The sequence below is a fragment of the Hemiscyllium ocellatum genome, chromosome 42, assembly GCF_020745735.1.
Source record: "Hemiscyllium ocellatum isolate sHemOce1 chromosome 42, sHemOce1.pat.X.cur, whole genome shotgun sequence".
NCBI classification, from domain to species: Eukaryota; Metazoa; Chordata; class Chondrichthyes; order Orectolobiformes; family Hemiscylliidae; genus Hemiscyllium; species Hemiscyllium ocellatum.
Genome location: NC_083442.1, coordinates 31210836 through 31232926, shown reverse-complemented (window position 1 = coordinate 31232926; position 22091 = coordinate 31210836). Strand labels below are relative to the sequence as shown.

Below are 22091 nucleotides of genomic sequence, written 5' to 3'. Positions count from 1 at the left end.
TGTGAACCATCAGAGATTCACTAAGAAAAGGCTAGTTCCTCACAGTGTAATATTACTGGCAAAGTCATTGCTCAGAGTGCAGTCAGGAAGTTGGGAGTTCAAGACATTTCAGAGGCTTAAATACAAACTCCACTGCAGTACTGGAGTGATGCTCTTCTGTCTGAGTTGGTGATTCTGATGAAATTTTAATTTCTAAAATCTGAATCCCTGTCTGCCATCAGCTATAAGCAATCTCGTGGCACTATTTCTAAGAACAGCAGGAGTGTTTTCCCCAGGGTCCTGGCTAATATTTAGGTGTCAATCAAAATTTCATTTCTTAAAAAAAAAGGTATATTATCCAGCCATCATTATATTGCTGCCTGTTGGGGACTGTGAGGTAATAAGCTGCTGTGTTTTTCATATTATAATAGTGACTAGACTTCAAAAGTGCATGATATTCAAACAGGAGACCAATACATAGGATTATGGAATACGCCAATTGCTACCTAAGTGGTGTTGGAATTTGAGAGAGAGAAGTCTTATTGCAACTGTACAAGGTGCTGGTGAAACCACATCAGGACCAGTGTGCACAGTTTTTGTTCCCTTAATTAAAGAAAGCCATTATTGCATCGGGGGCAGTTTAGAGAAGGGTGATCCCTGACATGGAGGGATTGGCTTATGACCAAAGGTTAAACACGTTGGGGGGGGGCGGGTGCTACTTACTGAAATTTAGAAGAATGAGATGATCTCATTGGGGCATACAGGATTGTTATGGGGCTCGACAGGACAGATGCTGAGAGCATGTTTCTCCTCATGGGAGAGTCTAGAACCAGACGGCACAATCTCAGAATAAAGGGGCACAAATTTAAGACCAAGATGAGGAGTAATTTCTTCTCTCATAGGGGTGTGAATCTTTGAAATTCCTTGCCAAAGAGCTGTGTGGTCAAAGACCTTGTGTATACTTAAGGCTGAGATAGATAGATCTTGATCAATAGACAATAGACAATAGGTGCAGGAGTTGGCCATTCAGCCCTTCGAGCCTGCACCGCCATTCAGTATGATCATGGCTGATCATTCCTAATTAGTATCCTCTTCCTGCCAGTTGGGAAATCAAGGGTCAAAGGGAAACGGCAGGAAAGTGGACATGAGAAATGTTGGCTCAGTCGTGATCCTACTGAATGGCTTCCTTTGATTCTAAGATTCTTTGACATTAGTATCAAACTGTGCCTTCTGGTCCCTGTCACTGGGCTGCATTACAGACTGTATGTTAGGTGCGAGGCTTTGCTTTAGGTGGGTCTGATGCTAAACTTTTCTGTGACAGAATAGACTACTCCCGTTCCTATTTCTTCTGGTCTTGTGGACATTGAAAAGCTGGCTATTTTACAGTGTTTAATATCTCCCACATGCATTGACCATGCTTGTGCAACATTTGATTTCCATCTCGATCACATTGAATTAAAGACAGTTTTACCTAAAGCAACTTTATTACAGAAAATTAGTTGTGAAAAATAGAAAGAAAGTGTAGAGATAATGCTTGAGGAATATACAGACCAGTCTCTGAGTTATGCTGTTGTGTAACAGTGGCTTCTGAAGTCATGTGAGAGAAAATCTGCAAATATTTGGGACAGGAGTAAAAACAGAAAATGCTGGAGAAATTCAGCAGGTTCCTCAGAACATTGAGTTATATTGGACTCGAAATTTTAACTCTGTTTCTGTCTGCACAGATCCTGCCAGACCTGCCGAGTTTCTCCAGCATTCTCCAGTGCTTGTGTCAGAATTCCAGTATCCGCAGTGTTTTGTTTTCAGCTGAGGACAGTGGTGTCTCCTGTAGATCATTATGTATAATGTGAAAATAAGCACTGTTTGAAGAAACACTTTGAAATCTAGCCTGAATTTATCCCAACAGACAAACTGTTACTAAAACAGATTGTTTTATTATCTGGAATATTTTGAGAGTTGCTTCATTGAGAGACGATATTTACCTCACACGGGAATCTTAATGGCCATATCTTTACCTTAGGATTCATATTCAAAAAGAAAAAGGAAAGAATGCTGGAAATCTTACCTTAGGTTTGGTCTGAAATACAATTCAACTCTAACTGACTCTCACCTTGCACAATGTACCAAACAATTAAACTCTGACTGACCCGGTCCTGTTAACTTTATAGTAGAAAAAGGATGGGTTCATCTGAACAACAAAATTATGCATTGCACAATTTTGCTGTCACAGTAAAACTTAGCATCAGACCCACCCAAAGCAAAACCTTGAACCTAGCATACGGTCTGTAATGCAGCCCAATGACAGGGACCAGAGGGCACAGTTTGATGCTAATGTCAAAGAATCTTAGAATCAAAGGAAATCAGTACATGTCATCTCGAGCCTGATTTTAACAAACTTACAATAGTCTCTTGTGATGTGGTGATAATGTCCCTACCTGTAGGCCAGGAGGCTTGGGTTCATGTCTCAGCTGCTCCAGTCGTCTATTATAACACATTGATTAAAAATATCTGTAACAGCCTTGTAACTATAGCAATTTCCAAACAGAAGTATTGCAAAAGCGTTTCATCAGGCTAATCCCTGAGATGGGAGAATTTTCCTTTGAGAAGAGATTGAGGAATCTGGGCGTGGTTGCAGTTGGTCAATAGCTGGGGGCACGGTCTCATAATAAGGGACATGCGGCTTAAGACCGAGATAAGAAGGAATTTCTTTAATCAGATGGTGGTGAATCTTTGGAATTCTCTATTCCAGAGGGCTGTGGAATCTTAGTCATTGAGGATCTCCAAGACAGAAATTAAGTTTTGGAGACCAATAGAATCATGGAGTATGGAGATAATGTGGGAAAGTAGTCTTGTGGTAGATGATCAGTCATGATCTAATTGAATGGTGGAAACAGCTCAATGGGCTGAATGGCCCACTCCTGTTCCGATGTTCTTATTGTCCCATTTAGAACTGCAGGCTTAAAACAGACAAACAGTTACCTGCTAAGTATCAGACATTAGACTACTTGTGAAAGTAGTCCTAATGAAGGGCTTTTGCCCAAAACGTTGATTTTCTTGCTCCTCGGATGCTGCCTGACCTGCTGTGCTTTTCCAGCACCACTCTAAATTAGACTACTTGCGCATAAGACCATGGGCCTACTCATCTATGGTCAAAAATTCTTCACCTGCTGTGCTTGTAATTCTGTGCAAATGTAAATCAGAGCAGGCCTCAAACCTTGCTGATACGTGTTATATAGCTAGTGTGGATCACTGTCCAACTGGGGCATAACAATGGTCCATGCTGTCTCCATATTCTCACAGACCTATTGGTTTTTGGAAAAATATATTAACCTTTCAGCTCTATTGATCTAATACAATAAAATAATGGGCATTATCCTTTAATAGGCTGTTCCATACATTAATTTCACCACTCTGTTTGATCACCTATATTCTCCCCTCTGTAAATCTGAAGTCATCCAAAACTCTGCTGTTCCTGTCCTAGCTCACTCCAAGTCCTATTCCCCAATCAACCCTGTGCTCACTGATCTAAGTTGCCTTCCAGTAAAGCCACGTTTTGATTTTATAATTCCTATCCTTGTTTTCAAATCCCTGTTTGGCCCTGCCCCTCTTTATCTCAAGTACAAGAGCAAGCATCATGAACTTATTAGACTTCAGCTGGAATCCAGGTTTGGGCTCCACATTATAGGAAGGATATGAATGTATTGGAGAGAGTGCAGAAGTGGTTTATACAAATGGTTCCAGGGATGAAAAACTTCAGTTATGAGGACAGATTGAAGATCCCCCGCTGCTGCCTCACACCGCCAGGGACCCGGGCTTGATTCCAGCCTTGGGAGTCTGTGTGTGTGGAGTTTGCACATTCTCCCTCTATCTGTGTGGATTGGCCATGCTAAACTGCCCCATAGTGTCCGGGGATGTGCAGGTTAGGGGGATTAGCCATGGGAAATGCAGAGTTATGGGGATAGAACGGGCAGCTCTGTCTGGGTGGGATGTTTTTTGGAGGGTCAGTGTGGACTTGATGGGCTGAATAGCCTCTTTCTGCACTGTAGAAATTCTGAGCTGGGACTGTTGTATTTGGAGTTAAGGAGACCAAGAGGAGATCTGATAGTTTTCAAAATGATGAGCGGGCTGGACAGAATAGATAGGGAGAAACTGTTATCAGAAAAATTAATGAGAGGGCATATGATACAAGCCTCTGAGCTATCAGCACTCCCCTAATTCTAGTTTCTAATGCAATCCCAACCATTATTTAGTTAGTGGATGTACGTTAATTTACATAAGATTCAAAGTCTGGAATTTCCTCCTGACAGCTTTGTCTTGATTTCCTCCTATAAGAAAGTTATCAAAACCTTCCTCTTTGACCACGATAATGTCATCTTGTGTGGCTTATTGTCATACTTTGCTTTATAACGTCCCTGTGAAGTGCCTTGAGATATTTCATTATGTTAAAGGTGCTACACAACTATAACTTCTTGTTTTAACACCACAGGTCACAATGTAATCTTGTGCTCAATAACTTCATACTGTGCCTTTTGTCCTTTCTGGCGTCTTCAGATATGGAGTGATTATAAGCTAAAGTGGGATCCTGCTGAATATGGAGGTGTCAAGTCTATTCGCATTCCTTCTGAGAAAATCTGGAAACCAGACATTGTTTTGTACAACAAGTAAGTAACAAAGAAGTGAGGCCAAATCATCTAGTTACTGACACAGCTTAACTGTAAGCTTTGACCCCATTCACAACAGGCTATATTATTTCCATGACTAGATCTGAAAATGGGTTAATTAGTAAGCCACACTATTCAATATAGAGCCAAGATAAACAGACAGCAAAGTTTCCAATTAATTTCCCAGATATATTTACAATCAACATGTGCAGAGATATCATTACATACCTCTGGAGCAGGTGAGACTTAAACCTGGGCCTTCTTATTCAGAGGTAGGGACACTACCACTCGTTTGATCCCAGTCTATTTTCCCAATGTCAACCTGTTCAGAGATGCTATGACACACCCCTGCAGCAGGTGAGACTTGAACTCGGGTCTCCTTGCTCACAGGTGGGGACACTACCACTGCACCCCAACAGGCTTATTTTGAGCCCAGATCAGGGCTGTATTAATTGCTGTCAGATGTACTTTTGACAGATGCAACTGCTCTTAGGCACGTGTAGAGCAATATCAGGGCTCTTGCTGTCTAGTGGTCCCCACATTTGGGTGTCAAATTGACCTGGACTGGGGTGTAATGTTTCCCATACTTAAAGAGCCCACTGATCTAAACAAACACATTGGGCTGGGATATCTTAGGCCTCTCAGTGTCCAACAAAATCCAGCATCATCAGGAGGCAAACTTGCTTTAGCTCAAAACAAGTTGATGTGAAACCTGGATCGAGTAACTCACAAGGATATTTAGCCTCTCATCTGTCTCACAATTGCCCATGCCAAATACATCATTGGTGCACCAACACAACAAGGCATTTGAGAGACCACAGGCTGTTATACAAGCGAGGCTTGGAGAGATTTATTATCCTTTGGTAATGTAGAACTGGGCAGATTCATGGAGTAGAAGCGATTACGTAAAATAAACAGAATCGATTCAAGTCCACCAAACAGACACAAAATATTGCAGATGCTGGAAATCTGAAATAAAAGCAGAAAGTGCTCGAAAAAAGACTCTGGTAGCATTTTGGGAGACAGAGATAATGTTAATGATTTGAGTCCAATGTGACCATTCTTTGGAACTAGAGAGAGTTGGAAAAACTTAGACTGAATCGAGCCATCTGGTCCAACTAATCGATTCTGCTATTTGTACTCCACACAAATCTCTTTTAACAGTATGCACTAAATCTCAGTCTTCTGGCCATATCTGTCTATTCCCTTTACCCTCATGAATACAACTAGCTTCCTTTGAGAAGACCCAAGTTATTTATCTCCAGGCCATTCTCTGGTAGTGAATCCCACATTCTCACCACTCTGCGTGAAGGAACTTCTCTCCTTATTGAATATACTGCTGATGATTGATGGAATTCATGTACAAGTTGTTATAGAAAACATTTATAATAATCTTGGATCTCCCAGTACAAAGGGCAGGATCAAAATATCGTCAAAGGGTGGAAAGTAGAACTAGTTTGATAGGACAAGGTTAATTCTGCAATTAAAAATAAGGACTTTTTTTTCTGAGCTCCTCATGTTTGGCTTCTGGCTTACTTTCAGACAAGGTAGTGGTTCCGCGATGCTGCATTGCATTGGGCTGATGGCCATTCTCTTCCTTTCTCTAATCTACCAGCCCATTTTTATTTGGCTGAGATCAATGCAGGGAGAAATGCTGCCAGAGTCCGACTGAAGCGATGTGAAATTTACAGGAACGCTAATTCATATTAAAATCAATAAATTATTCTGCATGAGCCATGCACTTAATGAGACTGGGTGCCCATTTCACGAATCAGCAATACAGTTCGCCATGCACACTGACAGTTTTGCAGATGTCGGGTAAAAGTGAGTTGCTTTGAAATTGTCAGTTCGTTAGTGAGATTCTTCCTTCTGAGTCTGTGTCGTTACGAGTTCAAGCTCACGGGGTGGCAGTGTATCCGGGGAGGAGAGTGTGGACTTTGGGGACTCAGGACACAATTATTTTTCTGCAAGGCAAGAAAATTAGAGGGGACCCTTGTATTGGGGGGTGGGGGGGGGGTGGGGAGTGGCTGTATGAGTAGAGGTGAAGGTGTAAAAGACACCCAAGGAGGAGGTGGGGCTGGTTATGGGGCATCCAAGGAGACTGGGGGAGGGGGAGGGGGAGGGGGAGGGGGATGGGGTGAGAGACGGGCAATGGAGGTGGAGGGAATTCTGGACACCATGGGATGACTATTTGGATAAAGAAAATGTGCAAGTGTATAGTCAAAAAGCAGCGAATTGGCACTGGATGACAGTAGATAACTGGTTGATGCAGACTGAAGGGGCTGAATGGCCTCCTTGGTGCCAAAACACTTCTGCAATTCTATGAAGCTTGATGTTGGAAACGAGTATTCATTCTGGATGTGTTTCAGGGCACCGAAATTCCACTCACAGGAATCAATTTTGAAAAAAATATATATCCAAAAGTGCTCTTGCACACAACTGAATGATTATTACCCACCACCAAATCACTTATGTTTCTCATATATTAACCATCACCAGTAAATCATCCATGTTCTCCAACTGATTCATTTATGTGCAAAACCCATAAAGCACAATGGAAACTCATCAAAGGTGACAGAGAAATGGCTGGATCAAAATGGAGCTAGAACATAGAGTCATAGAATCAGAGAGATGTACAGCACGGAAATAGATCCTTCGGTCCAACTCGTCCATGCCAACCAGATATCCCAACCCAATCTAGTCCCTTCCTGCCAGCACCTGGCCCATATCCCTCCAAACCCTTCCTAAGAACAATACAGCGCAGAACAGGCCCTTTGGCCCTCAATGTTGCGCTGATCTGTGAACTAATCTAAGCCTTCCCCCCACACTATCCCATCATCATCCATGTGCTTATCCAAGGATCGTTTAAATCTCCCTCATGCGGCTGAGTTAAGAAGATGCCCAACCCAATTATAAAACCCTTGGTAGGTTCATAAAAATTAGCAGAAACATGCACAGCTGATTAATTCATCCAATGAGTGTGACTAGTATGATGTCTGGGGCCAGTTTCTAACTAAACATGAGGGGGCTCATGAAGCACAATGATAACCTCCTTAGCTTGAGGCTAGGAAACCTGAATTCAAATCCTACATGCTCCAGAGGTGTGTGATAACATCTCTGAATAGACTGACTTGGAGGAAATACCGAAGTAGAAACCTTTAAGTTGTTTTAATCAACCTGTTTGGATGTGTTATAACACACTTTCACGACAGGTGGGACTTGAACCCAGACTTTTTGACCCAGAGGCAGGAACATTCGTTGTACCAGAAGGCCCAACAGCAATCAAATTCACTCTGTTAACTATATGGCCATGACTAAAGGCTACTAGGAGCTTTTTAAACTACTCCAACAGATTCCGGAAAATAAATTTTGATTGAACACAATTTGTGTTTAAAATTCCATGATACTCTGCTCATGTTTTGCTGATTTTGGGTAAATTGTACCAAAAAAACTGGTACAGCAATCAACTCCATTATCTGGGCTGGCATGAGAGTGAACTCTGTCCTTCTGTCACTGGGATGCAGCATCACCCGTAAGGCAAGTATTTGCTATCCACCTCCAAATGACCTTGAGCTGAGGAACTCCACAGGAGTCAGCCACATTGTTGTGGGTCTGGAGTCACTTGTAGGCCAGACTGTGTAAGGAAGATAGATTTCCTTCCCTTCTGGACATTACTGTAACAGATGAGTTTTAGTGACAACAAATGAGCAGGTAACCATTTAGTTTTCAATTCCAGGATTAATTGGATTTAAATTCCACCAGCTGATTTGTATCCATGAAGCCAGGGCATTAGCCTGAGTCTAGGGTTTTTGGGGCACAGTGATAGTGTCCTGGTCTCTGGGCCAGGAGGGCTGGGTTCAAGTCCCACCAGCTCCAGAAGTGTGTCATACAATCACTGATTAAAAATATCATTAGCCAGCGTCTCTGGTTTATTATTCCATTAACATTACAATTACACCACATTGTCAGAGATGCTGCCTTTCAAATAACACATTGAAGTCTGACTACATTCTTAAATGAATAAAAGTAATCCTACAGCAGTCATTCAATGGACAGTATTTCATCAAATATCCAGAGCAATGATGATGCCATTACTGTAACAGAATGATTGCTCATTTATACAATAGAATCCCTACAGTGCAGAAACAGGCCCTTTGGCCCAACAAGTCCACACTGACCCTCTGAAGAGTATCTCACCCAAACCTCTACATTTAGCCCTGACTAATGCATATAACCTACGTATCCCTGAACACTATGGGCAATTTACCATGGCCAATTCAACTATCCTGCACATCTTTAGACTGTGGGAGGAAACTGGAGCACCTGGAGGAAACCCATGCAAACACCAGGAGAATGTGCAAACTCCACACAGACAGACGCCCAAAGCTGGAATCTAACCTGTGTCCCTGGCACTGTGAGACAGCAGTGCTAGCCACTGAGCAATCATGCTGCCCCTTCACGTGTGGGATCTTGCTGTGCTCTCCTACAAAATGACAATGATGACACTGGACTGGAGGATGTTTTGGGATGTCCTGACGATGTGAAAAATGTTATCACCCAAGCTCCCCCTGTAAGGACTGGCTGAGATGAAAATCTGGTACACAATGGTAAGAGACCACTTAGACCCATGAAGAGAGGTGATGACCTAATGGTATTATCACTAGATGTTTAATCCAGAAAACCAGGTAATGTCCTGTGGACCTGGGTTCAAATTTTGCCATGGTGGAATTTGAACTCAACAAACATTTGGAATTAAGAATCGAATGATAATCGTGAATCGATTGTCAGGAAAAATCATCTGGTGCACTAATGTCCTTTAGGGAAGAAAATTGCTGTCTTTACTTGGTCTGGCCTATATAGGATTCCAAATCCACAGCAATGTGGTTGACTCTTAATTGCCCTATGGGGGCAATTAGGGATATACAACAAATGCTGACCCAGGCAGCAATCTACAATCCTGTGAATGAATTTAAAAAATATTTACATAGGACCTCTGCTAGAAAAATTCACAAACTACAACCCCCTAGCCTGACTAGCCCGATATCTTCACCACTCTATCTATTCATTCATTCGTCTTTTTAAAGATCCAACACTCTCTGCCTCCACCACTCCCTCTGGATATGCATTCCATATTCCATATCATTTCTCCTAACCTTGACATTCATTTTCTCAGTGACGCCTTTAATTTAACTCCTTGTGACTCACTCTGAACAAAACAAAATTGGTTTGCCCGATTCACTCTACTAGTTCTCTGCTTTTCCTCCACTATTTAAGTGTCGACCTAAAAATACTTGCAATTCCGGGACCAGCTCGATGAATCTACACTACATGCTTTCTATAGCATTCTTTTGCAATGGAAGGCCATTTGTAAGCACAATGATCTAACCTGTATCCTGTATAGTTAAGTGTCAATCCTTGGCTTGTTGCTTGTGCTGTCTTCATCATTAGGCCATTCAGCCCATTCAGCTATTCAATGAGATCACAGCTGATTTGATAATGGTCAACTCCACCTTCCTGTGTTTTCCGCATAACCCTCAATTCCCTTGCTGATTAAAAATCTGTCTATTTCAGCCTTGAGTATAGCTAACATCCCACCCTCTCTAGCCTTCTATGGTAAAGAATTTCACAGGTTCATGATCTGAGAAAATAATATCGCCTTTATCAACCTGGTGCATCTTCTGTGGACTACCTCCAATGTCAATGTATCTTTCTTCAGATAAGAGGCCCAAATCTATGCAGAGGATTCTAGGTGCAGTCTAACTCATGTATTGTACAGTTTTAGCAAGACTTACCTCTTTCTATATTCCATTTCCTTTGAAATAAAGGCCAACATTGCATTTGCCTCCCCTATTATCTGTTGCACTTTTAGCTTAACATTTTGTGATTTACACACAAGAACTCCCAAATCACTCCAGGTTGAGATTTTCACAATCCTTCTCTATTTAAACAAAGTTCAGCTCTGCTATTCGTCTTCATAATCTCCCGTTTTCCCATATTATATTCTGTCAGGTTATTGTCAATTCACAACCTTTCGACATCCCTTGGTTACCTCTGTCTCATCCTCACCACTTGCCTTCCCATATATCATTGTACCATCCACAAACTTGGCTACAGTATGCTCACACATTTATTTTCTTTGTCTAAGTCAGTACTACACAGTGAAATAACTGTAGCCCCAGCAGTGGCACACGTTCAGTTACAGATGGACATCCTGAAAGTGTTCCCCTTATCCCTACTCTCTCCTTTTATAAAAACAAAGAACTGTGTGTACGCTGGAGATCTGAAACAAGCAACAGAAATTACTGGAGAAACAAACTGCAGAAATTACTCAGTAGGTCCAGCAGCATTGTGTTGAACGTTTCATGTCCCGGGACCCTTCTTCATTGTTCTAACTCTAGAACTGTACCCACAGTCTAACACACAATTACTAAGGTCAGTGAACAAGCCAACATAACCGGCTATCAATCAATAATCTATTAAACACTACAGGGATTCCTGAAGTCATGCAAAATACATACTTAAATGTAAATCTGGCCTTGCTTCATTTGTCCAAATTTATCGTTACCACTATATACTTTAAGCCTTTTAAATTTCATCCTTTCATCGTGAAATCTCTATTTAGCTGCGCTACCCATAAAAGCAAACAGCAGGACCCAAGAAAACCTCATCCAAAGCACTGATGACATTGCAGCCCTTCCCTCTGTTGCAAGTGTTATTCTGAATTAAGATTGAGGCTTCAGCCAAAACAAACTAGCTCAAGTGTCTATCAACTGAGTCGCACTACCGTAGGTAAATGATTCTAAGTCATCCTTGAAATATGTTACTAAACTGTCAAATGGCCAATGTTTTGTGGATAAGTTGTTACCGGGGCTGTTTGGAGTGAGTTCACCATCTTTCTGGAAGAATAGCAGGAGAGAATTTAAACAAAGCACCATCTTGAGATGAATGTTCACTTTACACGCTCAATGGTACAGCCCTGGAGAGTGTTACCAAACAAAGAGACCTTGGAGTACAGGTTCATAGCTCCTTGAGGTGGTGTCCCAGATAGGATGGTGAAGGTATTTGGTATGCTTGCCTTTATTGGTCAGTGCATTGAGTTTAGGAGTTGGGAGGTCATGTTGCAGCCATACAGGACATTGGTTAGGCCACTTTTGGAATACTGCGCTAAATTCTGGTCTCCCTGCTATAGGATGTTGTGAAACTTGAAAGGGTTCGGAAAAGATTTACAAGGATGTTTGCCAGGGTTGGGGGGTGGTTGAGCTATAGGGAGAAGCTGAATATGCTGGGGCTATTTTCCCCGGAGTATCAGAGGCTGAGGGGTGACCTTATAGAGGTTTACAAAATTATGAGGGGCATGGATAGGATAAATAGACAAGGTATTTTTCTGGAATGGAGGAGTCCAAAACTAGAGGGCATAGGTTTAAGGTGAGAGGTGAGAGATAAAAAAGAGACCTAAGGGGCAACATTTTCACGCAGAGGGTGGTGTGTGTATGGAATGAGCTGCCAGAGAAAGTGGTGGAGGCTGGTACAATTGCAACATTTAAAAGACATCTGGGTATATGAATATGAGGGGTTTAGAGGGATATGGGCCATGTGGTGGTAAATGGGATGGAATCAGTTCAGGATATCTGGTCGGCATGAATGAGTTTGGCCTAAGGGTCTGTTTCCATGCTGTACAGCTCTGTGATTCTATGTGAGTCACAGACTGTTTAAACCCATCTGTGGCCCACCATGGCTATTTATAGCCATGTCATTTTGCAATGCAGTAGGCCATTCAACCCATCATTCTTACGTAGTCTAACTGAAAGGACTCGCTCCTCAGTCCCCATTTGAGATAATCGCTTCAAATTAAGAACGTGTGACTTCTAAATGAAAAACAGATATGGTGGTGTAGTGGTAATAATCACTAGGTTACAAAACCACAGGCTAATACTCCAGTGATATAGGTTCAAACCCTAACATGTTATTTGGTGGAATTGAAATGCAATTAATAAAACCTTGAATATAAAACCAATTCAAATGATGATAACTATCATTTAAAAAAAATTCACAAATTCTCTTTTTCAGAAAAAGAAATCTGCAATTCTTATTCGGTCTGGTCTACATGTGACTCCAGACCCACAGCAATGTGATCAGACTCCCAACTGCCCTCTGAAATAGCTGAGTGAGACACTCAATACAAAGACAATAAATGGCCAAATCCCATTAAAGGAAAAAAGTCATATTCAGTACGGGGGGGTTAGAAATCATTGACAATTGAAGTAGAGACTGATATTTCTCTCTCTCTCTCTCTCTAACGTTTGTGACCACAGTGCGGTTGCTGATTTCCAAGTGGATGAAAAGACCAAAGTCTTGGTGAAGTTTGATGGCACTGTGACCTGGATACCACCGGCCATATTCAAGAGCTCCTGCAGGATGGATGTGACTTACTTCCCCTTCGACTACCAGAACTGCAGCATGAAGTTCGGCTCCTGGACCCATGACCAGGCAAAAATCGACTTGGCTCTGATTGGCAATGAGATCAACAGGAAGGACTTCTGGGAAAGTGGTGAATGGGAGATCATTGCTGCACCAGGGTTCAAACACGCCATCAAGTACAATTGCTGTGAAGAGATCTATCCAGACATAACCTACTCCATTTACATAAGACGAATGCCACTCTTCTACACCGTCAACATTATCATCCCTTGCCTCATGATCTCTTTTCTGACCATTTTAGTTTTCTACCTGCCCTCTGACTGTGGGGAGAAGGTGACTCTGAGCATTTCAGTCCTGCTGTCCCTGACTGTTTTTCTTCTGGTCATCACCGAGAGCATACCATCCACCTCTCTGGTGATCCCTCTAATCGGGGAATATCTGCTCTTCACCATGATCTTTGTGATTCTATCCATTGTTATAACTGTCTTTGTGCTCAACATCCATTACAGAACCCCCACGACCCATACCATGCCAGTCTGGGTGAAAACCATCTTCTTAAAGCTGCTGCCACGTATTATGTTCATGAAGAGACCGACGGCTGGTTCAGAGGCTCAGGAGAAGCCCAAGGTCCTCAGCAGCCCTGCTGAGCTCACCAGTGTTAATGGCGGCTCCAAATCCAAATGTCCAGTGGATGGATTCTGCTACCAGGACCCTCGTTACGCTCACTGCAGATTCTGCAAGATGAAGCATCGGGACATAGGCATCAGCTCAACACAAAGCTCCAGCACAGAGTCCCTCGATGGCCTGCTCGCAATCTCCTCTCTGCCTCCTGAGGTTCAAGAAGCAATCGCGAGCATCACCTACATTGCAGAAAACATGAAGCTGCAGAATGAGTCTAAAGAGGTGAGGAACTGTAGGTGCGTTCATTTTGTTTTTAACACCAAGACAAACAAAGGGGTTTCTTCAAATGAAGCAGACTTGGAGGGTCGGACATAATGGAACCGGGCCGAGCAGACATAATGCCATCCCCATTTTCAGGCCACCCATCCAGTGTCCGTACGTCTGTTAGAATTTCTTATGTTCACATTTGAATGTAAAAGTAGCACTTTGCAATTACAAAGCAAAGTACTGTGGACGCTGGAAATCTGAGATAAAATACTGGAAACACTCCAGAGGTCAGGCAGCATCTCCGGCGACTGAAAGAGTTGGAATTTCAATTACCAGAACAGGGAAAATTCAGGTTGGAAGCAAGAATTGAAGCAACGTGTGGGGAGAAGAAATAAAGATAATAGGGTGGGTAAAAGGAGAGATTAAACTCTAATTATGTCCCATGTTCAATAATGATTTACAGGTTTCTGTTCAAGATGCTAGACAGCAATTTTCCTCGTCAGTGCGGTCATTTTCCATTAGATGTTCAAAGTTAACTAAGTATGTGCGGTTGCAATTTTAAGTATTGTTACAGTTATATCAAGGCAATAAGGACTTTGGATCATAAAAATAGGGATATTGTCAACCACATGACAATGATACTGAAAGTACATCTCTGTGGAAATTTGAGCGATGTGCAATATAAATAGAAGCTGAGCTCATTATCAAACTCATGAGTCTCTGTGGGAGCTTAGAACTCTTGGGGGTCCTAATCAAAATGTTATTACCAAACTACAGCATTGTTAACAGACACATTACTTTAACATCAATGGAAAGAATTAAACAGGACAAATTGAGATCAGCCCCAGCAGAGCTTTGCCTACAGCAGATATGCTCCTCCAACGTAAAGGAAGACTCCTTTAGCTTATGAAGTTCATCAAATGTCAGACCAGGAATCCCCTATTCCTTAAACCTACTGCCACTATTCGTCTCATGGGCCAGATCCTTGAGAAGTTACTTTCTGGTTTGTTGCTTCTCTCATCATGTAGTCAAATTTAGGAATGATGGAAGCAAAGGTTTCTTCAAAGACTGATCAACTCATGAAAAATTTCTGCTTTCATGTCTACTGAGTGATCCAAATGTTCTCCCTTTATCTTTGGACATTTATCTGAAACTACGCCATCCACCAATCCACTCATTTTAATTATTTGCAGCAGGAGGGAGAAGTGTACTTTAAAAAAAGGGAGAGCAAGAGAGGAAACGTGAGGGGGAAGCAAGTGAGAGAGCAGAGAGAAAGGACAGAGATGTTACTTTTATTCAGTAAGTATCCCTTGTATAACTACAAGAGAGACAAAAATTACAGGTGCATTTCCATTTAAACATATGCAGAATTTTTAACTCTGCATTTAGTGCCAGATAAAGTTATGCACGACTGATATTTTATTTTATAACTTATCTGGAAGACTGATTAGTAACTGGTTTCAGAAGGGAAATAAATAAGGAACTGGAAGGAAATAAACTTGCAGGGTCACAAGAGGAGAAAATGAGGCAATGGGACTGGCTTGCACAACAGAGAGCCAGCCATAAATTTAATGGGCCAAATGGTCTCCTTCTGTGTTACAACAGTGATTATGAGTGTCTCGTCGGATAGTTGCAGGATTGCTTTCCTCCTAACTTCCCCAAATAACCAGATCCATCTATTCCAGTGGTACAGGTTGACATCTGGTGGCAAAGACTGGTACCGCACCTCCAGTCTGAGCCTCTTTTTTAATCAATGCTGGACTGGGCTCTCGGTGGGATTTTAAAAGAACAGTTTAATTAATGTTTACTGAAATTCTTTAATGAATAGGCATCCTTCAATTGTCCTGTTTCACACTGCACACTGTGACGTGGCACTGGTCCACACAGACCAGAATATACCAGGTTTAATTCCTGATTTGCGCTCAGACAAATTCGCAGGATGGTGCAGTTGCCGTGTTGGTGATACTGCTCCAGTGCCTTGCGGTGTCTTGCTGCCAGCCATGGCACCAACACAAAACCCTGCAGCTGGACACCGAACAGCCAGAGACAATCATACGTGCTTTCTGTTGCTAAATTAGAGTTGGGTCGTGCAAAACAAACAGAATGGAGAAACTCAGCAGCTCAGGCAGCAACTGTGGAGTGAGAAGCAGTGTTAAGGTCTCAAGTCCAATATGACTCTTCTTCAAAACTCCATAGTGTCACAGATTCACAGCGCATGAAAACAGACCCTTCAGTCCAACTAGTTCATACTGACCACTTTCCCAAAATAAACTAGTCCCACTTGCCTGCATTTGGCCTGTATCCCTCCAAACTTTCCCTGTCTTTTAAACAATGTAACTGTACCTGCATCCATCACTTCCTCTGGCAGTTCATTTCACACACAATCTACTCTGTATAAAAAATGTTGTGCCACATGCCCTTTTTAAAACTTTCCCTACTAATCTTAAAAACATGACCCATAGTTTTGAAATCCCCTCCCCTAGAGAAAAGACCCTTACTTTGTTCCCCTTATCTATGTCCCTCATGATTTTATAAACCTCTATAAGATCAACCCTCAACCTCCTATATTCCAGTAAAAGAGTCCCACCTTTTCCCCATAACTCAAACTCTCCAGTCCCAGTACCATCTGTATAAATCTTTTCCTCTCCAATTTAATCATATGGTCCCTATAGCAGAACGATTAAAAACTTGCCTCACCAACATCCTGTACAACCTCAACATGACATCTCAACTCCTGTACTCAAAGTACTGAGCAATGAAGGCAAGCATACTAAATGCCTTCTCAACCATCCTGTCCAACTTCAGTTCAGATTTGCAATGTTAACTCAGGATCTCTGTCGCAAAAGCTGCTGAGTTTCTGCAGCATTATGCGTGATTCAGATTTCCAGTATCTGAAGTATTTTGCTTTTAGTGTTTGAATATCACCCAGGAACATAATCTGGTTGTGTGCATTACATAGTTGAATAACCAGAACTAACCAAGGTGGCACCAAGAATCTTGGGTAATGTATCAAGGACCATCCAGTAGAACCCACTATCTTAAGGAAGAGCAAATGTGGCAATGTAGAGAAAGCTTTACTCTCTAGCTAACTCCATGCTATACCTGCAATAGCAGTGATTGATGTGGAGAGTGGTAGACAGAGCTTTATTCTGTATCAAATCAGTGCTTTACCTAGCCAGGTACTGTTTGAAGAGGTTATAGAGTCATAGAGATGTACAGCATGGAAACAGACCCTTCGATCCAACGCGTCTATGCCAACCAGATATCCCAACCCAATCTCGTCCCACCTGCCAGCACCCGACCCATATCCCTCCAAACCCTTCCTGTTCATATACCCATCCAAATGCCTCTTAAATGTTGCAATTGAAGTCCCATATTGAATTCTAATCATTAACTGTTTCTCAATTTACAGATGCTGCTTAAACTGTTCAGTTTCTTTTGTACTTTGTTTTTATTTCAGATCTCCAGAAGTATTTTGCTTTGTTTAAAGAGTTACCTTACTATGTAGCTGAGCATGCAATGTACCCTAGAATAGGGTCAGTGGAGAATAAACTTTATAATCATTTTAGTGCTGTCTCTTCCCTTTGAGTGTTTAATAGGGACTTACATTAAATCAATTTGATTTTTCTCTTGTTACAGGTACAAGATGATTGGAAGTATGTTGCCATGGTAATTGACCGGATCTTCCTCTGGATCTTTATTCTGATTGGCATCCTGGGAACAACCACCTCTTTCCTCCAGCCCCTGATGAATGTAGCAGAGTTGTGAATGTCAGGGATGGGTACATTGCTGTAAACACAGAGCATCCCTCGAGTACTGTGTGAAAGAACCTGTCAGAACCTTAACAATGTTGTGCATGGAGAGAGAGCTGACTTATACAACATACTTAGAAAGAAAATACAGCCATTGGAGAACACCTTTTTCCATATCTTAGAGATACTTGCTGAGTGTACTTGCATGCTTTTTTAAAAATTAGTGTTAGAAAAATTTACTCAGAGCTTACGTGTAATAAATATGCTGTCAAATCAGACCAACCAGAATCCTGGAACTAATTTTTACAACTCCAATAACCAGCGAGAATAGCTCTCAGAGACTGCAGCATTCATGTTATAAAAAAGGATATTTATTAAAACTTTCAGATAGAACACATGCTCTTTCAGCCAAGAGGCAATTGACAATTGTCAAGTGATTAAAAATTATAGACACAGGTATTAATCAGAGCATACCAGCCACTACAAAGCTGAAGCACACCAACCAATGACACATGTAGCTCCAAGTTTGATCCTATGCTCAGACGAGTGACTTCTGTTTATTCAAGGGATGGGAGTGTCACCATCCAGGACATTTATTGGCCATCCCTGATTGCTGTGGGTCAGGAGGCAGTTGGCAGTTTCCCAAAGACATTAGTGAACCAGATGGGCTTTTTTGACAATTTACAATGGATTTATGGCCAATATTTGATTCTTAATTCCAGACTTTTATTGATTCCAGGTCCCCAGAATATTAGCTGGAGTTCTGGAGTAACAGTCCAGTGATAATAACACTCGGCTGTCATCTCCCCTTCTTAAAATCATAGAGCTGTCTAGCATTTGAAACAGATCCTTCAGTCCAACTCATCCATGCTGACCAGATATCCTAAATTAATCTAGTCCAATTTGGCCCATATCACTCCAAAACCTTCCTATTTATGTATCCATCCCAATGTCTTTTAAATGTTGTAATTGTACCAGCCTCCTCCACTTCCTCTGGCAGTTCATTCCATACATGCACTACCCTCTGCATGAAAGCAGTTGCACCTTAGATCCCTTTTAAATCTATGCCCTCTAGTTTTGGAATTCCCTACGCCCAGGGAAAAGACCTTGGTTATTCAACCTATTCATGCCCCATATGATTTTCTCAACCTCGATAAGGTCACCCTCCCAGCCTCTGATGCTCCAGGAAGCATATTCCTAGCCTATTCAGCCTCTCACTATAGCTCAAACCCTCCAACCTTTGGTACCTCTAAAAAAGGTACAGAAAACCTTTTCTGAACCCTTTCAAGTTTCACAACATCTTTCCGAGCAGGGAGAGCAGAATTGAAAAAGTGCTCCAAAAGTGGCCTAACCAATGTCCTGTACAACTGCAACAGCACCTGCCAACTTCTATACTCAATGCACTGACCAATAAAAGGTAAGCATACCAAACATCATCTTCACTATCCTATCTACTTGCGACTCCACTTTCAAGGAGTTGTGAACCTGCGCTCCAAGGTCTCTGTGCAGCAACACTCCCCAGGACCTTATCATTAACCGGATAAGTCCTGCCTGATTTGCCTTTCCAAAATGCAACACTTCCACACTTCTTGACCCATCGGCCGATCTGATCAAGGTTCTGTTGTACTCGTGAGGTAACATTCTTCACTGTCCACATTATCTTGTGGGGAACATGAGAAATACAAATAAAATTCACACTACTCAATTAAAATTGAACATTTCTGACTGGCAAAATTCTTCAGGTGAATCACAGAATCTCTACTGTGCAAAAACAAGCCTTTAGCCCATCAAGTCCACATTGCCCCCCTGAACACCATCACATCCAAACCCACTCCTGCCCACCCCACCCCAACCCCACAACCCCCAGCCTTATCCCTGTAACCCTGCATTTCCCATGACTAATCCACCCAACCTACACATCCCAGGACACGGGGCTATTTAGTATGGTCAATCCATCTAAACTGCACATCGTTGGAGAAAACTGGAGCACCTGGAGGAAACCCATACAGTCACGGGGCAGCATGCATATGGAGTTTGCACAGTCAGCAGAGGGTGAAATCAAACCCGGGTCCCTGGCGCTGTGAGGCAGCAGTGTTAACCAGAGTTAAATGATGTCTCCAATGATGCCCTTATATCATCAGGTATGCCCAGGGATTAGTAGCATGCAGCATATTTTGTATGCAGTGATCACCATTATAGTCATACATTTCAAACTAGCAGTGCGAGGATGTCAGTGGAGATCAGAATTGAGTTAGTGTATGAAATCCATCTTATGAATCAACCATATCTTCGTTCACTGGCAAAGATTGGACTTTTAGACCTAGTATGTCAGAAAATGTGCTGAAAAACTGGCAAGTTAGCAAGGCAGGCAGGCTGAGAGCTGACCATATAGATGTTTATAAAATCATGAGGGACATGGATAAGGTAAATAGACAAGGTCTTTTCCCTGTAGTGGGCGAGTCCAGAACTGGATGGCATAGGTTCAGGACGAAAGGGGCAAGATTTAAAAGGGACCTGACTAGCTATTTTTTCACGCAGAGGGTGGTGTCTGCATGGAATGAGCTGCCAGAGGAAGTGGGCAAGCCTGATACAAATACAACAAAAGGTATCTAGATGGGTTAATGAATAGAAAGGGTTTAGGAGGGATACAGGCCAGGTGCTGGCAAACGAGACTAACCTAATTTACGATATCTGATCGGCATGGACAAGTTGGACTAAAGAGTCTGTTTCCATGTAGTACATCTCTATGACTCTTAGAGGAGAATCACGAAAGGGAGCAAGATGAAGAGATAACTACATCTAATATTCCGGAGAAGGGAATGGGAGAGAAAAGGTGCCAATGTACTGATGAGGTGAACTTGTTGTGTGACAAATAATGATACTGACCCATAGACAGGCCAAAGGAATCTTATATAAGACTACAAGCATGTTTGTTCTTTTAAGGCACACAGCAGTGCATCTTATTCAGGCCTTTGGCTTTCTTGTAACTTCTTATAACCGGAGTAACAAAACGTGTGCAATGGCATCATTTTTCTTGCAACAGATGAGTACTCCATCTTCACAGCTTGTTAAAGCACGCAAAACATCTTTCACTGCGTAAGTACCCAGTTTGCTTGGAGTGCCAACGTTGAGTGTAATGCTGTTGCTTGCCCTGTGACATGCCATAAAAAAATTAAAACACCACTACACTGGTGTAACTGTTTTAAAAGAAAAGTAGTCCATATGTTAATGCACCATGATCATAATGTGGACTTTTAAACATGTCCAAAACAGATCTAAACACTTAAAATATAGAAACCCATTATAACTGCTCCAGAGGGGCACTAAGCAAGACTGAGAGTCAGAGGGCTGGCAATTTGATCACTCAGATCTACATAGTTGGTATTAGCCTTGCTCAGTTGGTAGAACCTTAGCGTCAGAGGAAGGCTTATACCCCTTCTGTATTGTACTCTAGCCTGACCTTTAGCACATTATGGAAGGCCTACTCCTTACTGCAGCTGCTGCCCTTTGATTAAGACAGTTCACAGAGACCACTCCAGCCTAGTTGGATGGAATAACGCAAGAGTTCACCAACAAAAAAGATCACTTTCTACCATCCTGCAAATCACACGATACAGCAGTAATACAGTGGCTGACTAATCATACTAAGGAGTTGACAACATAAAGAACACAGGGACATCTGGGAATCAAATGCCACAAATGCGTCATGTAACAAATTAACATATCCCAAAATCTTAAATAGCGGAAGAAAAGCATTTGGCTGAATGAATACTAGCTGCTTCCACTGTCTCCACAGACAGCCTCCTCCACAAACTGACCACTCACTCATTAAAATACAGGTCTGACTTTTATCCCTGTACATGCGAATGGGTTTTCAGTAAAGTTTTAAAAATTTCACCCAAATACTCCATCTAAAAATGAGTTTAGTTTTTATTCTCAATTCCAGTGCAACTCAAGTCTTTGCTTTCTACTGTTCCAGATATAGATGGTTTTAGACTACTGGAACCCTAAAAACTGTAATCATTTCACCCAAAAATATCTTTTTACAGTAAGAACACACAAATTACATTATCCAACACAATCCAAGATTCTGAATACAGTATTTCTATTCCTATGGTAGCTGGGCAAGTGGCTAATTCCCAGCCTCCTGACAATCATTTCTGCTTTCAGTATGTATTAGTTGCTGTTTTTTGGATCTTTCTATGCAGATTTATCAACAAAGATGCAACTTAATTAACTGGATGGCAAATCATGATGGAATTTATATAAACGCAAAGTCATCCCCAAAAGCTTCATCTATACTTAGGGTGAAAAACAAAAGGTAAGAAACAACTTGGGGGGGGGGGGGGGGGGGGGGGAGTGGGGGGGAAAAAAGTGATACACAATTCAGAGG

General features: G+C 41.9%; 1 protein-coding gene across 1 annotated transcript in view; it reads left to right on the top strand.

Moving 5' to 3' along the window:
* LOC132834811 (neuronal acetylcholine receptor subunit alpha-3-like) overlaps nt 1-17976 on the top strand; it is a 28740-nt gene extending 10764 nt beyond the window's left edge. Inside the window, exons 4-6 of the mRNA XM_060853859.1 lie at nt 4531-4640; nt 12953-13961; nt 17586-17976. Of these exons, the coding sequence (XP_060709842.1) occupies nt 4531-4640; nt 12953-13961; nt 17586-17714 (1248 nt within the window). The 3' untranslated portion in view covers nt 17715-17976. The remainder of the gene's footprint in view (nt 1-4530; nt 4641-12952; nt 13962-17585) is intronic.
* Nucleotides 17977-22091: the final 4115 nt, after the last annotated feature.